The sequence below is a fragment of the Lytechinus variegatus genome, chromosome 2, assembly GCF_018143015.1.
Source record: "Lytechinus variegatus isolate NC3 chromosome 2, Lvar_3.0, whole genome shotgun sequence".
NCBI lineage: Eukaryota > Metazoa > Echinodermata > Echinoidea > Temnopleuroida > Toxopneustidae > Lytechinus > Lytechinus variegatus.
Genome location: NC_054741.1, coordinates 26,893,406 through 26,916,808, shown reverse-complemented (window position 1 = coordinate 26,916,808; position 23,403 = coordinate 26,893,406). Strand labels below are relative to the sequence as shown.

Below are 23,403 nucleotides of genomic sequence, written 5' to 3'. Positions count from 1 at the left end.
GTTTTAAAATCAGTCTTTGCTTACGTTTCGGTCAATTTAGGATTCCTCGAATATCCCTGGCACTAGAGGGTATTGGACCTGGCACAGTAAGAGTTAAAGTTTTCCTATGTATGTTCGTTTTTAATAATTCAAATGAATGCACATCAAAGTTCAGGATTTTTTAAAGATTATTTTGCTAATGTGGAATGAGCAGTTCCAAAGAAAGAGGGGGTGGCAAACGTTTTATTTCCGACCTATTTTTTTCCTGAACACATTAAAACACACAAGCTCCGTCGATTAGCTTTTGCCCAGACATCATAGTGACACTGTGTACAGAGATCTTTTTCATTCATGCTATTTTGAATGTCATTTTAACTATTGCGGCTTATAAGACTATACGGGGACAACAACAAAGCAGTCATCTACTACAGCTAATGACCCTTGGGGTTCTACTTAAATAAAAATATCAATTTAAACTGCAATCTGTGCGATGTTTTTCTTTTCCATCGAAAAAATCTTACCATTTTCATTGTTATGTAGCCCATTCCTGTTTAAAACATTGTAGCGTGCATTTGATATTATTCAATTCTTTGAATAGGGATTTGTTTATTCATTACATAAAAATACATTCTTTCTACAACTTTTCGCCATTCTATCAGTCGATGAAAGTTTCGATTTTTCATTCATATTTTCATCTTATTCAGTTCTTCGTAGTAGGGCATAGCTTGCTTGGCTAGTCTGATAACATCCCGTGGCATCTTTTCTACTGGAACGGTTGGTTTTAGCGGGAGAAACCCGTCTGAGAAGACTGCCGTTTCAAAGAAGGCAACGGACAACTTGATGATGTCGTCGCTCGCTGTCTTCCAGGTCTTGGTGATATCCGGAGAGGCATCCCAATGCAGTAGTGAATCACTGTAAGGAAGACCAGTCAGGTGACAGAACTTCTTCAGCACCTTCGCAGGGTCGGCCAACAGATCGTTTGTGTTGATGACGATTGGGTCGGGGTCCAGGTTGTCACGAACGTATTTAAAGAATTCTAAAGTTCCGCTGTAGAACTCGTTAGCTTTCATGAGTGGGTCGTCGTATTCCATGTCGAAGGCCTCCTCGTCGTCCGGATCACCCGTCCGGATACCAACATTGGTAAGGTGTTTGTACATGGCCATTCTGTAGGAAGTGTACAATCTGTAAGGATCCCGAATAAAGAACACGTGTTTAAATCCGGTTGGTAGGTACGGTCGAGTTGCCTCGTCTTCAAAAACGACATACCCTTCCTTGGCAAATATGTACTTGCTACTGGACCGTTCAATATCCTTCTTCACGTTATCGTATCTAAATAAGAACATCAAAATATTGGTGAATGCATTTTAATATTAATTCACACAGTACAATAAATTCTTCTAATATTCTTCTCCTTTTTTTAACAGCTTATCCGACCTGAAGGGCCGAATGAATTTATGCCGTGTTGTAATGTCCGTCTTCTTTCGTCCGTCCACAATTATAAAAGGGCTCTTCTTAGTCGTTTTATGTCTGATTTAAATTAAGTTTGCATTTATGACAAAACGATATGTGGGATTTTAAAAAATAGAAATGCTTTTAAAACTCATTAAATAACTTCTTCACAGAGTGTTGACATTTTGACTAGAAAATTATGTAGCACAATTAAGCACAAATAATGTCACATATTTAGGCGTTTAAAACAATCAATTTTGTATGATTGATGATTAGAAAAGAAATTTGGAAGAAGATAATTTTTTAATCTGAAATGAATAATTAAATCTTTGCTGCCCCCTTGTTGCACCCACAAATGTAATAACGCCCACAAATGTAATAACGCCCACAAATGTAATAACACTTTACCCACAAATGTAATAATGCCCACAAATGTAATAACACTTTACCCACAAATGTAATAATTTCACCCACAAATGTAATAATGCACTTTACCCACAAATGTAATAATTTTTGATCGCCCACAAATGTAATAATGACTTTACCCACAAATGTAATAAATTTGAAGGGATTTTTGGCAAATCCGTTCTGAACTAAAATCGTATAGTAATGCGTTCATATAGCACAAAAGTGCAGTCTTTTTTCCTGACCCGGTTAATTAACAAATTATAATATAAATCCAAAGTCTTTATTCCAGACCCGGTTGTTTAAAAAATTATAATATAAGTACAAAGTCTTTATTCCAGACCCGATTGTTTCAAAAATGTTGTTGTTGTTGTTGTTTTAGCTTATACGGCGCGTGTCATTCAGTAGTGAATATTTGCGCCATATGATAATATAAGTCCAAAGTCTTTTCTCCAGACCCGGTTGTTTAAAAAATTATAATATAAATCCAAAGTCTTTTTCCACACCCTGTTGTTTCAAAAATTATAATATAAATCCAAAGTCTTTATTCCAGACCCGGTTGTTTCAAAAATAATAATATAAGTCCAAAGTCTTTTTCCAGACCCGGTTGTTTCAAAAATTATAATATAAATCCAAAGTCTTTATTCCAGACCCGGTTGTTTCAAAAATAATAATATGAGCCCAAAGTCTTTATTCCAGACCCGGTTGTTTCAAAAATGATAATATAAGTACAAAGTCTTTATTCCAGACCTGGTTGTTTAAAAAATAATCATATGAGCCTAAAGTCTTTATTCCAGACCCGATTGTTTCAAAAATTATAATATAAATCCAAAGTCTTTTTCCAGACCCGGTTGTTTCAAAAATTATAATATAAATCCAAAGTCTTTATTCCAGACCCGGTTGTTTCAAAAATAATAATATGAGCCCAAAGTCTTTATTCCAGACCCGGTTGTTTCAAAAATTATAATATAAGTACAAAGTCTTTATTCCAGACCTGGTTGTTTAAAAAATAATCATATGAGCCTAAAGTCTTTATTCCAGACCCGATTGTTTCAAAAATGATAATATAAGTACAAAGTCTTTATTCCAGACCCGGTTGTTTAAAAAATAATCATATGAGCCTAAAGTCTTTATTCCAGACCCGATTGTTTCAAAAATGATAATATAAGTCCAAAGTCTTTTCTCCAGACCCGGTTGTTTCAAAAATTATAATATAAATCCAAAGTCTTTATTCCAGACCCGGTTGTTTCAAAAATAATATGAGCCCAAAGTCTTTATTCCAGACCCGGTTGTTTCAAAAATTATAATATAAGTACAAAGTCTTTATTCCAGACCCGGTTGTTTAAAAAATAATCATATGAGCCTAAAGTCTTTATTCCAGACCCGATTGTTTCAAAAATGATAATATAAGTCCAAAGTCTTTTCACCAGACCCGGTTGTTTCAAAAATTATAATATAAATCCAAAGTCTTTTTCCAGACCCGGTTGTTTAAAAAATAATCATATGAGCCTAAAGTTTTTATTCCAGACCCGGTTGTTTCAAAAATTATAATATAAATCCAAAGTCTTTATTCCAGACCCGGTTGTTTAAAAAATAATAATATAAGTCCAAAGTCTTTATTCCAGACCCGGTTGTTTAAATAATAATAATATGAGCCCAAAATCTTTTCACCAGACCCGGTTGTTTCAAAAATTATAATATAAATCCAAAGTCTTTTTCCAGACCCGGTTGTTTAAAAAATAATCATATGAGCCTAAAGTTTTTATTCCAGACCCGGTTGTTTCAAAAATTATAATATAAATCCAAAGTCTTTATTCCAGACCCGGTTGTTTAAAAAATAATGATATAAGTCCAAAGTCTTTATTCCAGACCTGGTCGTTTAAATAATAATAATATGAGCCCAAAGTCTTTTCTCCAGACCCGGTTGTTTCAAAAATTATAATATAAATCCAAAGTCTTTTTCCAGACCCTGTTGTTTCAAAAATTATAATATAAATCCAAAGTCTTTATTCCAGACCCGGTTGTTTAAAAAATAATCATATGAGCCCAAAGTCTTTATTCCAGACCCGATTGTTTCAAAAATGATAATATAAGTCCAAAGTCTTTTCTCCAGACCCGGTTATTTCAAAAATTATAATATAAGTCCAAAGTCTTTTTCCAGACCCGGTTGTTTCAAAAATTATAATATAAATCCAAAGTCTTTATTCCAGACCCGGTTGTTTCAAAAATTATAATATAAGTACAAAGTCTTTATTCCAGACCCGGTTGTTTAAAAAATAATCATATGAGCCTAAAGTCTTTATTCCAGACCCGATTGTTTCAAAAATGATAATATAAGTCCAAAGTCTTTTCACCAGACCCGGTTGTTTCAAAAATAATAATATAAATCCAAAGTCTTTTTCCAGACCCGGTTGTTTAAAAAATAATCATATGAGCCTAAAGTTTTTATTCCAGACCCGGTTGTTTCAAAAATTATAATATAAATCCAAAGTCTTTATTCCAGACCCGGTTGTTTAAAAAATAATAATATAAGTCCAAAGTCTTTATTCCAGACCCGGTTGTTTAAAAAATAATAATATGAGCCCAAAGTCTTTTCACCAGACCCGGTTGTTTCAAAAATTATAATATAAATCCAAAGTCTTTTTCCAGACCCGGTTGTTTAAAAAATAATCATATGAGCCTAAAGTTTTTATTCCAGACCCGGTTGTTTCAAAAATTATAATATAAATCCAAAGTCTTTATTCCAGACCCGGTTGTTTAAAAAATAATGATATAAGTCCAAAGTCTTTATTCCAGACCCGGTTGTTTAAATAATAATAATATGAGCCCAAAGTCTTTTCACCAGACCCGGTTGTTTCAAAAATTATAATATAAATCCAAAGTCTTTTTCCAGACCCTGTTGTTTCAAAAATTATAACATAAATCCAAAGTCTTTATTCCAGACCCGATTGTTTCAAAAATGATAATATAAATCCAAAGTCTCTTCCCGGTTGTTTCAAAAATAATAATATAAGTACAAAGTCTTTATTCCAGACCCGGTTGTTTAAAAAATAATCATGTGAGCCTAAAGTCTTTATTCCAGACCCGATTGTTTCAAAAATGATAATATAAGTCCAAAGTCTTTTCACCAGACCCGGTTGTTTCAAAAATTATAATATAAATCCAAAGTCTTTTTCCAGACCCTGTTGTTTCAAAAATTATAATATAAATCCAAAGTCTTTATTCCAGACCTGGTTGTTTAAAAAATAATAATATAAGTCCAAAGTCTTTATTCCAGACCCGATAGTTTCAAATATTATGATATAAGTCCAAACTAAGATACGATAATGATGTTCCGGTGGAATAAAAATGAGAATCGAGCCTAGTCTTCTCTCCAGACCCAGTTAATTAAAACTGGTGGAATCAAAGTCTTTGTTGTTGTTTTAAATTATACTGAACGTATTGTGAATATACACGCTATGAGTAAATTGAGAATCAAGCATAGTCTTTTCTCCAGACCTGGTTGTTTAAAACTAAAAACTAAAACCCTATAGTAATGCCTTCATATAGCACAAAAGTCCAGTCTTTTTCCAGATGCAGTAGTTTCAAAAATTATAATGTAAGTCCAAAGTCTTTTTTCCAGACCCAGTTATTTCAAAAATTATAATATAAGTCCAAACTAAGATACCATAATGATATTCCAGTGGAAAAAAAAAGAAAATCGAGCTTAGCCTTTTCTCCAAACCCTGTTATTCAAAAATTGTAAATAACAATGCAACAACAACAAAAACCGTATAAAGACCCCATAATCTTATTAATGCTGGATAACATGGACATATAGCGTAGTCTTTCAGCCAGACCCAGTCATTTGTTTTTCAAAATAAGGCTAAGAGTAAAAATATAAATAACTCCAAATCTAATACCAAGCAACCCTTGAACCTAAGAACATGTTTTTAAAAAGAGGTTTAGAATGTTGTCTTTATTCCAGACCTAATCATTACAAAAATTACGAAAAAAAAATCTTCTAACATAAGACCCTATCATATTCTCTTGGAATAACATGAGTTGTAAAACGTACTCTTTCCTCCAGACCAGGTTATCTAAGAAATGAATTAAAAAAGAAAATCAAATCTAAAACCTATTTTTAAGATTTATACCCAGTAAAAAATATGTCTGTATCTCACACCCAGATTCCTTTGTATAATAATACTAAGACCCCTACAAAACATTGTAGTTATGCATTTGCAAAGAAAACGTCCATTTTCCAGACTTGGTTATTATTAAAAATAAAATTGTCTAAAACAAATACCCAATAATCTAACTACTGTGGAATAACATGGAGATCGATTGTAGACTTTCCTCCAGACACAATTATTTCAAGAATAAAAAAACAATAAAACCCAACCCCCAACAACGAATCTAAGAACCAACAATCCTCCAAATTAAGACCAAGTACAAAAGCACATGTTTAGAGCGTTGTCTCTATTCCAGACCCAGTCATTTACAAATTAATTCAAACAATCTTAAAAACATAAGACTGTCATATTCTTATTCCTGTTGAATAACATTATTATTATTCTTAGACCTTCGTCTAGACCCAGCTACTTATAAGATAAACAAATATTGAAAAAATCGATGCTAAGACCAATCTTTAAAATTAAACCCAGGTAAAATGCTTGGGTTTAGAGTTGTCTTTACCCCACATCCAGTTCTCTTAAAATACAAATTAAGCAAAAGATTAATCTAAAAACTTAGACACCAGCATCTCCCAAACTATAAAACCCTTTGATAAGGCATACCGTAAGTTGGTATACAACTTGTTTTTGTTTGATGGAAGTGAAATAAATAAAATTGAATTGAATACCACAAAAACGTCAAATTGATAAAAGGTGTAAATATTCAGATCTGAATGGTACGCGCCTTAAAAACCCAAAATAACAACAACAACAACGTTATTCTACATCAATGATATTGTGGCGTCTTTGTTAATATTGTTTGTCTGTTTTTATCGTTTCTAATAATTTCCTATTTTGAAATAACTGCATGGGTCTAGAGCAAAGACTACACCATATTTAAAGACTGGGCGTTGTGGCGTGCGCCTGTAATCAAAGCTATGTGGGGAAGTTACAAATTGATGCAGAGGTTCGAGGTTCGAGCCCTTGTCACGTCTTTCGGATGGTGACGTTAAAGGTCGGTCCCAGACGTAAATAATCATATCTGATTGAGACACGTCTGACAAAACTCAAACACACACACACCCACACACGTTTGCCCCCTGGAAAGATTAAACCTCAAGATGTTGATGGACCTGAATCCACCGACGGGACAGCCTAACTCCGTAACTCTGGTACGGGTGTGGGAGGGGGCTCTTCTTTCTTTGCCTGTCTCTCTTTCAGTCATTTCAAATCATTTTTTTCCTATCTTATCACTTCTTGATCACATAAATCCTCTCTCTCTCTCTCTCTCTTTACTTAACGGGTCAATATAACCCCAGAAAATATATCTTAGGCCACTGAGATTATTGGAATTGTAACTAATGAAAAAAAAAGCTGAATATATTACAAATGGTGCTTGGTACACTGAAAATTTAAAGTACCGAAGAACTTGTTAAAACTTTATCCCCTCTTGCTAGAATGATTTTCTTTTATATAATATCTCATAGATCGTCGATCAACAACCTTATCGTTTACGGGAAGTAATCCCCATATTGTGTGCTGATATCTTATTCCTCAGTTTTTTGTTTTATATGTATTTAAAGGTTTTGTGTTTTTTTTTTCATAAAAAAGGAATGAATATACAAGAAATAATAATAATAAACAAGTGGAATGCCTCTGACCGTCTCACCTGCATCACGCGATTCAACATAGCAGCAGTGCTGACTTTGAAAACTACTATAACTCGCACAAGATGTTAAGTGATACTTGGTTACTCTTATTTCCACGTTTTATGAACTAGACCAATACACTTACAGAGATAGGATGGTAATTCAACAAATACCCCCAATGTGGCCAAAATTCATTGACCTCACATGACCTTTGACCTTGATCATGTGACCTGAAACTTGCACAGGATTTTCAGTGATACTTTATTACTCTTATGTCCAAGTTTCAAAAGTCAGATCAATAAACTTGCAAAGTTATGATGGTAATTCAACAGATACCCCCATTATGGCCAAAGTTCATTGACCTTTGACCTTGGTCATGTGACCTAAAATGCACACAGGATGTTCAGTGATACTTGATTACTCTTATGTCCAAGTTTTATGAACTAGACCAACATACTTTCAAAGTTATGATGGTAATTCAACAAAAAAAAAACAATTCGGCCAAAGTTCATTGACCCTAAATGACCTTTGACCTTGACCATGTGACCTGAAACTTGCCCAGGATGTTCAGTGATACTTGATTACTATTATGTCCAAGTTTCATGAATCAGATCCAAAACCTTTTTAAGTTTTGATTGTAATTCATCAGATACCCCCAAATCGGCCAAAGTTCATTGACCCTAAATGACCTTTGACCTTGGTCATGTGACGTAAAACTCATGCAGGATGTTTGATGATACTTGATTAACCTTATGTCCAAGTTTAATGAACTAGGTCTATATATTTCTTAAGTTATGATGATATTTCAAAATCTTAACCTCAGGTTAAGATTTTGATGTTGATTCCCCCAACATGGTCTAAGTTCATTGACCCTAAATGACCTTTGACCTTGGTCATGTGACGTGAAACTCTAATAGGATGTTAAGTAATACTTGATTAACCTTATGGCCAAGTTTCATGAACTAGGTCTATATACTTTCTAAGTTATGATGTCATTTCAAAAACTTAACCTTAGGTTAAGATTTGATGTTGACGCCGCCGCCGCCGTCGCCGTCGGAAAAGCAGCGCCTATAGTCTCACTCTGCTATGCAGGTGAGACAAAAAGAAGTAATAAAAATAATACTAAATAAAATTGTTACCCTACTTCTCATACAGTGGGTGGCAAAAATAGTCAATCATGACTTATTGCCAAATAAAAACATGGAATGCAATGGTTATCCCCTCTTGTTAGAATGTTTTTCTTTTATACAGTGCGTATCAAAAAATAGTTTACACTTTGAAAAAGCCCTGTGAATTTAAAAATATACAACATGTGGGTAGTTTTTTCACATATAATCTTGGGTTTGGGTCTCATCTATCCAATGAAAGTAAAAGTTTTGACAGAATGTTACACTTGAGTGAGCACTGTCCATTTCTGTAAAGCTCGCGGAAATCTGTTTGCGCAGAAATGCTCGTTTTCATGCTGTGTCAAGGGGAAAGGACGAAATCAAACTTACACTACGAAAGATTTATCATACATTTCCTTTGCACTTTTAGTCAATTGGAATAAAATGGATAAATTCAAGCATTTTGTAACAATTTTGCCACCCAAATTGAAATTTCAACACTTAATAAGCACAACCTTTACCCTATTTGTGCCAGCTGGATCTGAGGACATAACTGAATCTGAACAAAAGTTTATATCAGACATCTCCAGCATTTTTTCACTAAGTTTTTATCATTGAAAGTTGGTTTACATTTCATTCTTCATTTAATACTTGTTTCTCCACACTTTTCCCAAGCTTAGCAATGATTTACAAAATGAAAATCAAGCTTAAGCCATTTCATGTAAATCACAGCTCAGTGTAAAGCAAATATCGTCACGATGGCCTCGGTGTGTGGGGGAGTGGGGTGGGACGAAATGCACTCTTCGAAGTGTTTTGGGCAAGGAAACAAGTCAAACAATGTAGAAGATATCTTCAAATCAATTTTACCAGCTAAATTCCATATGTTCTTCATGATTAAGGTCTACTTTTATTCGCATAACTATTTCAAATTTCTGCGCAAATCATTTTTCACTAACTTTTCAAAAGTAAGTGGTGCTCACTCAAGCGGAAATATTTTTCGACAGTTATATCGTCATTTGCTTTAATGGACCTGTACCAATGTTAAAATGTGGAAAAATCTTCAGGATATTACAAATGTATAATTTTACAGGATTTTTTCAAAGTGTAAACTTTTTTTTGATACGCACTGTATAATATATCATAGATCGTCAATCAACAACTTTATCGTTTTCGGGAAGTAATCCCCTATTGTTTACTGATATCTTATTTCTCAGTTTTTTCATATGTATTTTAATGTTTTGTTATTTAGGTTTTTTCAAAGAAAAAAGGAAGGAATATACAAGAAATTATTTTTTTAAAGGACAAGTCCACCCCAACAAAAACTTGATATGAATAAAAAGAGAAAAATTCAACAAGCATAACACTGAAAATTTCATCAAAATCGGATGTAAAATAAGAAAGTTATGGCATTTTAATGTTTCGCTTCATTTCGCAAAACAGTTATATGCACATCTCGGTCGGTATGCAAATGAGGAACTGATGACATCACTCACTCACTATTTCTTTTGTATTTTCTTAAATGAAATATGAAATATTTTTATTTTCTCGTCATTGTCATGTGAAATGAAGTTTCATTCCTCCCTGCAACACGTGGAAATTTATTATTTTAACATTTTGTGCTTTAGGCAAGGAGGTCCTAATCGTCAAATTCGTAAAAATTGAAATAATGTATAATTCAAACAATGAAAACCAAAAGAAAGAGTGAGTGAGTGACATCATCGACTCTCTCATTTTGATGTAGCTGGCTCGTTCATATAACTATTTTGTTAAAAATAAACAAAACTTTGAAATGTCATAACTTTCTTATTTTACATCCGATTTTGATGAAATTTTCAGCATTGTGCTTGTCTGATTTTCCTCTATTGATTCAAATCAACATTTTTCTGAGGTGGACTTGACCTTTAATGGTTGCAGGGTCTTTGTTTTGTTGTTGTTGTTGTGTTTTTAATGACTTTTATAACTGGGTCTGACAGAAAGACTACGCTACATTTCCATGTTATTCAACATAAATAGGATCGTGGGTCTTTGTTTTTTTATAATTATTATAATTTTTGAAATAAATGGGTCTGGAAAAAAGACTTTGGACTTATATTATAATTTTTTAATTAACCGGGTCTGGAAAAAAGATTTTGCATTTTTGTGCTATATAAACACATTACTATAAAGTTTCAGCTTTTAGTTACCGGGTCTGGAGCAAAGACTATGCTTGATTTTCAATTTACCATTAGCGTCTGGAGAAAAGACTAAGCTCGATTCTCATTTTTATTCCACTGGAATATCATTAATGTATCTCATTTGGGACTAAAATTATAATTTTTGAAATAACCGGGTCTGGAAAAAGACTTTGGATTTATATCATGATTTTTTTCAAACACCCGGGTCTGGAAAAAGATTTTGGATTCATATCATGATTTTTGAAACAACAGGGTCTGGAAAAAGACTTTGGACTTGCATTATTATTTTTTAAACAACCGGGTCTGGAATAAAGACTTTGGACTTATATTATTATTTTTGAAACAACCGGGTCTGGAATAAAGACTTTGGATTTATATCAAATTTTTGAAACAACCGGGTCTGGAATAAAGACTTTGGGCTCATATTATTATTTTCGAAACAACCGGGTCTGGAATAAAGACTTTGGATTTATATTATAATTTTTGAAACAACCGCGTCTGGAATAAAGACTTTGGGCTCATATTATTATTTTTGAAACAACCGGGTCTGGAATAAAGACTTTGGATTTTTATTATAATTTGTTAATTAACCGGGTCAGGAAATGAGACTTTGCACGTTTGTGCTAAATGAACGCATTACTATACGATTTTAGCTTAGAACGGATTTGCCAAAAATCCCTTCAAATTTATTACATTTGTGGGTAAAGTCATTATTACATTTGTGGGCGATCAAAAATTATTACATTTGTGGGTAAAGTGCATTGTTACATTTGTGGGTGAAATTATTACATTTGTGGGTAAAGTGTTATTACATTTGTGGGCGTTATTACATTTGTGGGTAAAGTGTTATTACATTTGTGGGCGTTATTACATTTGTGGGCGATTATTACATTTGTGGGTGTAACACCCCTCCAAAAATTTATAAAAGGGATAAAACAATCCTCCAAGGAATATAAGCTATAATTAGGTCGAAGCTGCTTTGAGGATACAACAATGAGGAATATAATTAACTTTTTTTTTACTTACACCACTCGTTCTGGGACTAAGTCAGTTCCACTTAGACGTCCAAACAACTTAGTAGCTTTCTGTACCTTCTCTTCATTACCCTCATATTCCAGGGGCATTTTATCACCCGTCTGTTTCTCGTATTCATTCTTCACACTGTACGCCCGTGAAAACCGTTCAAACCATATTTCCATTCCGTCGATGCCACTCAAGCACTTGCATAGAGCCGTGGAGATGGTTCTTGGCAAGATCCATCCGATTATTTTAACCGGGGTTTGTTCGGAATCGGCCATTTTGGTCAAGTAAGAGCAAAATACAAACGGACGAGTTGCGTTAATATCTTTAAGAACGATTGGTTCTGAATAGAACAGAGTTACATGAATATAACAACTGACATTTCAAACAAACATGACAAAATGTAATATTGATAATTGGGAACATAATTTCCGACCTTTGAACATTGTAAATAGAATGAACTGATTAAACATAAGTTCCAAGATAAACATTATTCTAAAAACATGTTGGAAATAAAATCTACTCCCAATGGAAAAACACAATATCTACATTTTCACAAGTTTAAAAACTAAGCATTTTATGGGGGTTTTTTTCATAGTCGCTCTAAAATATATTATTTCTCAGTATTCTGTTATGAAATTGAAGAGCATATAATATGTTCCTATTTCAAGCCCCAAATACTGTTGTTTTTTAGATATGGAAGAAAATGTAGGTACTTTGGGGGGAACGTCGTAGCGAAGCAAGGTTTTCCCATGGAAAAACGCAGTATCTACAAAAGAAAGAGAATTCCATTTCAGTTTTCATTACAATGAAATAATGAATCATTGTATAAGTCAAGGGGAAAAATCATAGCTTAGAAACACGAATGGCTCTACTAACAAGGGCGCCCTCTGTGATAAAGTTCCCCAAAATTGTTTTTAAAGAATACTCAAAACATTTGTGTAAAGTAAGTAATTAACAAGTCTCCCGAGTTGCTGTGTTTGTCTTTCATAACCTTTGACTTTGTACTTAATATATTTTTTTGTGTCTGCTATAGCTTAGAAGCACTTGGACAAAATACAGAGCAGTGCACCCTCTATAAATCATACCCTCTGTTAAAATTACCACAGAAGGTGTACTTGTTGGTAGAGGGTGCCCTCCGGGTATCTAAGCTATTATTTCATAATACAACAATTTTTGTGAAGTTTTCTTGGGGACTGAAATAGGCACATACATAATTTACAATTGACTATAAAGGAATACTTGAGAAATAAACTATTTTCGAGTGCTTAAAAAAAATGAAATAGTAGGTTTAATATTTTCAACTTGTGCAAATGTAGATTTTTGCGTTTTTCCATGGAAAACCCAAAGTTCAGTGCAAGTACTGCGTTTTGCAGTTAATGAAAAGTGGCTTTCCCCAAAAAAAAATCATGAAAACTTGATGTGTAATGTCAAAAAGGTTGGTTAACTGAAAAAATCGAAAGCAATGTTTTTTTCCGTAGGGGGATTGGCAGAAAAAGACTTCTGATATACATACAGGTTTGCATAATGGTTTCCTTTCTCGCAACCTATGTTACATTTGGGTACAACTTTGGGCCCTACTCCGGCCTTTATAACCCACCAAATGCCACATCTAATGCCCCAGGTGGTCTATATATTTTAGTAATTATCTTTGAATTCGTTAGCATGAAAAGGACATTTTTCAGCTTGATTATTTAGAACAAATTAGCATAATTAGCAGATATAAGCTGGAATTATTATGTATGTTAAAAATGGTCGTATAAATACAATCACAAACGACTCAGGATTTAAGGTTTCGTTCTTTTAATTCTATTTCTCATTTCTTTCAGTAAAAAAAAACAGGTCAATATGATCGCATGAGTACATAATAGGCTATATGATATAGTTGTCAGCAGCAAGTGAATGTAAATATCAAAACAGAAGCAGATTATGTGAAGAGATATCCCCTTATTCACAAACACTCAGAGGTTCAAAGTAGACTCGCATATAATAATACATTTGGGTATGAAAGGGATATGGAGGCTGGATAGGAGAGAGAAAGGAAATGGTGAGTTGCGAATCTCTTTTCCTTTTTTACAAAAAAATATGACAGTAGGAAAACAATATATTACGCAAATCAAATTGGATATCTAATATACTGAATCGGATCGATATTGAAAATTTCTTTATACTACACTATGCGATCAAACGTCCATTCCATTCTTTTGTTAAATTTCATATTTTATGTTTACCATTAAGTTCAGGCGACATTGGAAACATGTTAAACAATTTGGGGTTGTGTCCGAATTGTTACCCATATCTGTGATGCGTTTAGAAAATGAATTCCGGAAAAAATGTGCCAGAAAATCGTGATATAACGCTTTCAAAAAAAAATAAAAAATGCACTCTGACCGGAAGAGTCATCTTAATTTTATTTCATGTATAGGATACTACATATTATACGAAAGAGTCACCAGAAGATGAGCCTAAGTACGGGGGGTACTTTTTAGTCAAAAGTACATTTATCTTTAAAGTTTTCCTATGTATGTTCTTTTTAATTCAAATGAATGCACATCAAAGTTCAGGATTTTTTAAAGATTATTTTGAGAATGTGGAATTGGCAGTTCCAAAGAGAGAGGGGGTGGCAAACGTTTTATTTCCGACCTATATTTTTTCCTGAACACATTAAAACACACAAGCTCCGTCGATTGGCTTTTGCCCAGACACCATAGTGACACTGTGTACTGATATCTTTTTCATTCATGCTATTTTTAATGTCATTTTAACTATTGCGGCTTATAAGACTACACGGGGACAACATCAAAGCAGTCACCTAATACAGCTAATGAGCCTTGGGGTTTTACTTAAATAAAAATATCAATTTAAACTGCAATCTGTGCGATGTTTTTCTTTTCCACCGAAAAAAGCCTACCATTTTTATTGTTTTTGTAACCCATTCCTATTTAAAACATTATAGCGTGCATTTAATATCATTCAATACTTTGAATAGGGGCTTGTTTATTCATTGCATGAAAATACACATTTTTTCTTTACATTCTTTTTTACATTCTTTTAAATACATTCTTTCTACAACTTTTCGCCATTCTATCAGTCGATGAAAGTTTCGATTTTTCATTCATATTTTCATCTTATTCAGTTCTTCGTAGTAGGGCATAGCTTGCTTGGCTAGTCTGATAACATCCCGTGGCATCTTTTCGACTGGAACGGTTGGTTTTAGCGGGAGAAACCCGTCTGAGAAGACTGCCGTTTCAAAGAAGGCAACGGACAACTTGATGATGTCGTCGCTCGCTGTCTTCCAGGTCTTGGTGATATCCGGAGAGGCATCCCAATGCAGTAGTGAATCACTGTAGGGAAGACCAGTCAGGTGACAGAACTTCTTCAGCACCTTCGCAGGGTCGGCCAACAAATCGTTTGTGTTGATGACGATTGGGTCTGGGTCCAGATTTTCACGAACGTATTTAAAGAATTCTAAGGTTCCGCTGTAAAAATTGTTTGCCTTCCCGATTGGGTCATCGTATTCAATGTCGAATGCCTCTTCGTCGTCCGGATCACCCGTTCGGATACCAACGTTGGTAAGGTGTTTGTACATGGCTATTCTGTAGGAAGTGTACAATCTGTAAGGATCCCGAATGAAGAACACGTGTTTGAATCCGGAAGGTAGGTACGGTCGAGTTGCCTCGTCTTCAAAAACGAAATACCCTTCTTTGGCAAATATATACTTGCTACTGGACCGTTCAATGTCCTTCTTTACGTTATCGTATCTAAAACAAGAATAACGAAATATTATTATTAAAATGCATGTTAATATTAATAGTTTACATTACAATAAATTCTGTCTTCATCTCCCAGTAAATCAACACTCTCTCCCCCGTTCTGCTCTTATCCCCTTCTTTCTCATGTTCATATTCTTCATAGTATTTTGTCTTTTCCCTTTATTCCTCATCCTATTTCTTCTTATTGTAGGGCCGAATTAACTTGCTTTGGCGTATTATCCGTCCTCTTTCGTCAGTCCACAAAATCAAAATGGCTCTTCTTCGTCATTTCATGCCTAATTTAAATTTAGATTGCCTTAATGATAAAACGATAAAGGGGATTCCAACATTTTAAAATGCTTTTGAAACTCATTATTTTTTTACACAGAATGTTGACATTTTGACTAGAAGAATATTCTGCACAATTGAAAATAAATAATGTTATATATTTATGTTTTTAAAAGTAAAGATTTTGTATAATTCATACTAAAAATTATATTTGGCAGAAGATAATGTTTTATCTGAAATGTAATGAATTGAACCTGTGCTGCTCCCTCCAAAAAATAATAAAAGGGATATACAATCATATACAATCATATTGACCAAGAACATGAGCTGTCAAAGCTGCTTTGAAAACTACAAAAATGAGGAATATAATTAAGATCTTTTTTGTACTTACACCACTCGTTCTGGGACTAAGTCAGTTCCACTGAGACCCCCAAACAACTTGGTAGCTTCCCGTACTTTCTCTTCATTACCCTCATATTCCAGGGGCATTTTATCACCCGTCCGATTCTCGTACTCATTCTTCACACTGTACGCTCGTGTAAACCGTTCAAACCATATTTCTATTCCTTCAACGCCACTTAAACACTTGCATAGAGCTGTGGAGATGGTCCTTGGCAAGACCCAAGCGATTATTTTAACCGGGGTTTGTTTGGAATCGGCCATTTTGGTTAAGTAAGAGCAAAATACAAACGGACGAGTTGCGTTAATATCTTTAAGAACGATTGGTTCTGAATAGAACAGAGCTACATGAATATAACAACTGACATTTCAAACAAACATGACAAAATGTAATATTGATAATTGGGAACATAATTTCCGACCTTTGAACATTGTAAATAGAATGAACTGATTAAACATAAGTTCCAAGATAAACATTATTCTAAAAACATGTTGGAAATAAAATCTACTCCCGATGGAAAAACATAATATCTACATTTTCACAAGTTCAAAAACTAAGCATTTTATGGGGGCTTTTTTCGTAGTCACTCAAAACTATATTATTTCTCAGTATTCTGTTATGAAATTGAAGAGCATAATATGTGCCTATTTCAAGCCCCAAATAACAAATACTGTTGTTGTTTTTGAGATAATTATGGAAGAAAATGTAGGTACTTTGGCGGAACGTCGAACCGAATGCACGATTTCCCCATGGAAAAACGCAGTATCTACAGAAGAAAAGAGAATTCCATTTCAGTTTTCATTACAATGAAATAATGAATTAATGTATAAGTTAAGGGGAAAAAATAATAGCTTAGAAAAACGAATGGCTCTACTAACAAGGGCGCCCTATGTGATAAAGTCCCCCAAAATTGTTTTTGAAAAAACATTTGTGTAAAGTCAGTAAATTAACAAGTTTCCCGAGTTGCTGTGGCTATCATTTATAACTTTTGAGTTTGTACTTAATAGATTTTTGTGTATTTGCTATAGCTTAGAAGCACTTGGGCAATGAAGAGCAGTGCACCCTCTATAAATCATGCCCTCTGTTAAAATTACCACAGAATGTGTACTTGTTGGTAGAGGGTGCCCTCCATCTATCTCAGCTATTATTCCATAATACAACAACTTTTGTGAGGATTTCTTGGGGCATTGAAATAGACACATACATAATCTACAATTGACGATAAAGGAATACTTGAGAAATGAAATATTTTTGAGTGCTTTGAAAAAATAGAATAGTATGCTTAATATTCTCAAATTGTGCAAATGTAGATACTGCGTTTTTCCATGGAAAAGAAAACCCAAAGTTCAGTGCAAATACTGCGTTTTGCAGTTACTGAAAAGTGACCTTCCCAAAAGAAATTCTGAAAAATTGATGTGAAAAAGGATGGTTAACTGAAAACTTTTTCCGGAAAATTGAAAGTAATGTGTTTTTCCGCAGGGGGAGGGGCAGAAATAGACTTCTGATATACAAACAGGTTGCATTAGGGTTTCCTTTCTCGCATCCTATGCTACATTTGGGTACAACTTTGGGCCCTACTCCGGTTTTAATATCCCAACAAATGCCAAATATAATGCCTTAGGTGGTCTATATAGTTTAATAATTATCTTTAAATTCGTTAGCATGAAAAGGGCAATTTTCAGCTTGATTATTTAGAGCAAATTGGCATGATTATAGCAGTCACTAGGTGGAATTATTATGTATGTTACAAATGGTCCTATAAATACAATCACAAATGACTCATGATCGAGGGTTTCGTTACATTCATTATAAATCTTTCTTTCTTACAGTAAAAAAAAAAAGATCAATGTGATCTCATGCATACACAATAGCCAGTATCATACAATGTAGTTATCAACAAAAAATGAATGTAAATATGAAATCAGAAGCAATTCTTGTAAAGAGATATCCCTTTATTCACAAACACACTGAGGTTAAAAAGTAGATTTGCACATAATAATACGTTTGGGTATGAATGGGATGGATATGAGACAGTTGGGAAATGGTGGTCGCGAATCTCTTTTCCTTTTTTTACAAAAGAATATGAAAGTAGGAAAAACACATATTTCATGATTCAAGACAGATACATCTTAAAGATCATATTACATTCATAACAAAGGACGCAAATCAATTTGGACTTATAATAAACTAAATAAGGTTCTATATCTACTGAATAACTCGATATCGAAAATGTATTTGTGTACTACACTACGCGATCAACCATCCTTTCTCATTCTTCTTGTTAAATATCATTTAATCATTAAAGGCAATGATTAACATTAAGTTTAGTCGACATAAAAACATGTTAAATAATCTGGTGTCCGAATCGTTAGAATTGTTACCAATATCGTTATGCGTTTTGAAAATGAAACCCCGAAAAATGTACCCGATAATTTGATATTTATCTATTATTAATGAGAAAGTTATGAGCATTTGAATATTGCGATCACTAATGCTATGGAGATCCTCCATTGGCAATGCGACAAAGATGTCTAATGTCACTTGTGAACAACTCTCCCCATTACTTTAGTATATATTTTACTTAAACTGCCTCTTTTATCACATCTATCAGTAGATCATGAGTCCTTTCTATAGGAGAACATGTAATACAGATTTATAAAGAATACATCATGGATGAAAAGTTTGTATTAGCATAAGAAAATATAAAAAATAGACTATTCGGGGCTATTTCATAGTCGATCAAAGGGAATTTTTTTTTTGTTCACATATTGCCGATATCACTCATCCCTGTCGCATTGCCAATTTGAGGATCTCCATAGCATTAGTGATTGCAATATTCAAATGCTCTTAACTTTCTCATTATTTGTCCGATTTTTTCAAACTTTCTTTGTTCTTATTCTTTGATATTTCTGTTTCGACACAAGCCAACTTCTTCCAAAGGTTTCATTTCCCTTTAAGACAAGACCTTTGTCATTTGCCAATGTCTCTAGTAAGTAGAATTACTAGTTCCATAACAAAAAGAGAGAGGGGCGAGCGAACGTGTTATTACCGAACTTTTTTTTCTGAACTCATTAAAACAGATATACCATCAACTTTCGTTCAGACATCACATTGGCAATGTTTACAGAGATCATTTTTTTTATTCATGTTATTTGAATGTCATTTTACAGTTTTGGCTATTATGGCTTTTAAGCCTACATGGTGACAACAGGAAAGTATTCAATCAATACGGATAATGACCTTATATTCAATTTTGTGGAAAATACATTGAAAATATTGTTTTAAAAAGAGCCCAGACTTCCATATCAACAGATGCAGTCCTCTTTTTAAAGTAACCTTTGATTTAAAATTCACGATTTGTTTTTGTCCAATAAAAAGTAAATACACATTATACACATACACACTTTTCTTTACCCTCAGTAACTGTTTTATTTTCTACCCCTCTCCATCCCCCTTGTCTCTGTCTTTCTCAGTCTGTCCTCATTTCTCTCTCCTTTTAATTTCTTTAATTTTAATCTGAATTTCTCTCTTTTTTCCGTCCCTTTCTCTTGCCATTTTCTCTACCTTTTTGTCCCCTCGCATTTAGTTTCGTTTGGGGCAAGGCCCCTCTGCCATATGGATCAGCGCCTGGATAAATTGCGTTTCAATGATGCTATATTACATTACTATGACGAAAAAAAAAACAAATTTTCTTTATTCGTTCGTTTCAGACATGGATGGCACAAATTGATGGAAGTCATTCGATTTGAGAGAAAAGAAAATCTTCTTTAGTCTTTGTAGTCGGAAATGGTTTTAGATGGCATATACCACTGACGAGTTTCTTTATTTCACCAGTTCTCGACTCGGACGTAATAGCAAAGTCAAGACTTCTTTTAAAAAAACACCCCAAAAACAAGAAGTGCCCTAAATTTATAGAAAATATATGAATCTTATAAGCCTGATGAGAGCGCGAAATTTGTTGATATTAAGGCCTCACAACTGAATATTTAAAGTACTTTAATAACTATGAATAGGATGCATGGATTAACATATTTTTAACAATCGATGCGAGCACAAATCTCGAGCCGAAATTTTTGATCAACTGTCACGGAACGCATACATTCGTAATTCCGAAGGTTCGTATTTCCGAAGGTTCGTAATTCCGAAGGTTCGTTAGTCCGAAAACAAAGTGATGTAGTCCAGGATAGGCCCCATAGAAAATTGACCAAACCTTGTTTTTTTATATATACAATATTTTTTGATGGTTTCTTGTCAATTCGAGGGTGCTGATTACGAATCTGAATGATGCCACTCGTGTAACCTTGAGCATTTTCCGCAAATTGGCAAAATCCAATATGGCCGCCAAAATATGCAAATTACCCATGAAAATCATAAAATTGTCCGCACATTGGCTGTGAAATGCATGAAATTGTGTGGCAGGAGTGAAATACAATCTTAAAAATTAATGTTTGCCAAAATGTTTATCTTCCTGATATTCAAAATGGTCGCCATAGGCCATTGTATACACTATCATATACAATATGAATAGGGAAAACTAATTTTCACAAAAATGAGCACTAAACTGCAAAAATCGCGATGTATGAACGAAGTAATATATGCAAATCATCATTACTAATGAGATATATTATTTATTATGTCAAATATGGGAACATTGCTGTATTTCGATATCTAAAATAGCCGCCACTGGCCCAAACAGTATTGCGTACAATGGCAATGGCCGGGGCCAAAAAAAATGAGAAGATTGAGCATTAAAATGCATATTATTAAGATAAACGAGTGGAATACTGACTAAAAACATAATTGTAAATATGCCATTTATGTGGTAAATTATGTATTTTTAAATTCAAAATGGCCGCCATAGCCCCTATATTCATCATGACAATGCGAATAGAGAAACTAATTTTCACACGAGTAAGAAACATAAAATGCATGTAATTGTGATCTATGAGTAAAATATTGTCTGACAACATGTTTTATAGCAAGACATATCATTTCTTTTGTCATGCATGAGATAAATACTGTATTATGAAATTCAAAATGGCCCCTATAGGCCCTAACAGTATTATCTACAATGTGAATTGGGACATATAATTTGTAAGAATTTGGATTTGCTTGACTATGACATCCATATAATCCTGTTGTATGAGTAAAACGTTGTTTGAAAACATTTTTTTTAATCATCGCATTTCATCTTTCATATAGGTGATAAATACTGTATTTTGACATTCAAAATAACCTCTACAAGCCCTAAATTATGTAACATGCGAACAGGGAAACTAATTTTCACAAGAGTGAGAATCATAAAATGCATATAACTGTGATGTACGGGTAAAGATATTGTCTTAAACATTATTTCTAACTAAATACATCACATATGGGTCGTGGATATGGTGGAGGTAATAAATGCTGTATTTTGAAATCCAAAATGGCTGCCATATGTCCTAAAAGTATTGTGTACATTGTAACATGGGACATATAATTTTGACAGAATTTGGCTTTTGAATTTGAATTTTAGGACAAATATATAAATAGGATGATAATATATCCACAAATTCCTGATAATCAAATTGTCCCCTTTTTCAGATTGGAATCTCGACAAAGTTGATCTCGAGCTTAGGGAGAGGAATATGAAGATGGCCATCATTTTCATATATGATGACATTATGTCTTTAAAATATTCCGGTCCTAAATCAAAATAATACTAATAATATATATGCTCGCACCATTTATTCATTGAAATCCATATCCATATCGGAATATCTTTTTTTTTCATATAAAAGAAATTTATTTAGAATACCCAGAATCTAGGTCGCATTATTAAAGGATAAGTCCACCCCAACAAAAACTTGATTTGAATAAAAAGAGAACAATTCAATAAGCATAACATTGAAAATTTCATCAAAATCGGATGTAAAATAAGAAAGTTATGGCATTTTAAAGTTTCGCTTCATTTCACAAAATATTTATATGCACATCTCGGTCGGTATGCAAATGAGGAACTGATGACATCACTCACTCACTATTTCTTTTGTATGTTATTATGTGAAATATGAAATATTTTTATTTTCTCGTCATGTCATGTGAAAAGAAGTTTAATTCCTCCCTGAACATGTGGAATTCCATTATTTTAACATTTTGTGCTTCAGGCAAGGAGGTCCTAATTGTCAAATTCGTAAAAATTGAAATATTGTATAATTCAAACAGTAAAAAAACAAAAGAATTAGTGAGTGAGTGACATCATCGACTCTCTCATTTGGATGTAACTGGCTCGTTCATATAACTATTTTGTCAAAAATAAGCGAAACTTTAAAATGTCGTAACTTTCTTATTTTACATCCGATTTTGATGAAATTTTCAGCATTGTGCTTGTCTGATTTTTCTCTATTGATTCAAATCAACATTTTTCTGAGGTGGACTTGACCTTTAATGTAGGAAGATACCCAGTTACCCATCCTTTTCATGATTTCCAAAACATTAATAGTGTCCCATTTTCAGGTCTAACTGTCATTTTCCCGCTCACACTTCGTGCTCGCATCAATTGATTTGTTAAATACCTATCTTGTTCATGATTACAAAAAAGTACCTTGATTTTCCATGACAGATCAACTGTAACGGAAAGGGTTTTTTCCAGTGACAAAGATTTTCTGCTCGCGTTTCGCGCTCGCAGTAATTATTCAGTTACATACGCATCTTGTTCAGGATCACAAACATTGCTTAGAATGATCAATGCTTACACTTTTTTTTCAACATGTTTTTATTAAGGATTTCATTCAAATGAATTACATAAACTCCAGATAAATACAAAAAAATACAAATATTTATTTTATATCAACAAGGATATGCAAAAAAACATATATCTAGCAATAACTGAAGCAAATAAGGACGGAATGAAATTCCTTACAATTAGACTTTTTTATCTAAAAAAAATTACTTAACTGAGCCCCAACCCTCTATGTATTTTAATAAAAATTAATATTAAATGACTAAATGATTTGCAGGAAAACAGAAATCAACCTACATGTACTAT

The 23,403-nt window shown here is 33.5% G+C and overlaps 2 protein-coding genes across 2 annotated transcripts; both read right to left on the bottom strand.

Moving 5' to 3' along the window:
- Positions 1 to 662: 662 nt before the first annotated feature.
- LOC121409714 lies at positions 663 to 12,214 on the bottom strand. Its single transcript, XM_041601622.1, has 2 exons — positions 11,943 to 12,214; positions 663 to 1,308 (listed from the first exon to the last, which is right to left on the bottom strand). The coding sequence occupies exons 1-2, from the start codon at positions 12,212 to 12,214 to the stop codon at positions 663 to 665; spliced, it is 918 nt and encodes a 305-aa protein (XP_041457556.1).
- A 2,837-nt stretch (positions 12,215 to 15,051) lies between these two features.
- Positions 15,052 to 16,639, bottom strand: LOC121409712. Its single transcript, XM_041601621.1, has 2 exons — positions 16,368 to 16,639; positions 15,052 to 15,697 (listed from the first exon to the last, which is right to left on the bottom strand). Exons 1-2 carry the CDS (start codon positions 16,637 to 16,639, stop codon positions 15,052 to 15,054), a joined length of 918 nt encoding a protein of 305 aa, XP_041457555.1.
- Positions 16,640 to 23,403: the final 6,764 nt, after the last annotated feature.

Excerpts from the sequence above, each read along its gene's own strand:
- LOC121409714 (XM_041601622.1), bottom strand. The coding sequence starts at position 12,214 with ATGGCCGATTCCGAACAAACCCCGGTTAAAATAATCGGATGGATCTTG. Across the intron at positions 1,309-11,942 it reads TTAGTCCCAGAACGAGTGGT|ATACGATAACGTGAAGAAGG; the intron begins GTAAGTAAAAAA and ends GTTCTTATTTAG.
- LOC121409712 (XM_041601621.1), bottom strand. The coding sequence starts at position 16,639 with ATGGCCGATTCCAAACAAACCCCGGTTAAAATAATCGCTTGGGTCTTG. Across the intron at positions 15,698-16,367 it reads TTAGTCCCAGAACGAGTGGT|ATACGATAACGTAAAGAAGG; the intron begins GTAAGTACAAAA and ends TTCTTGTTTTAG.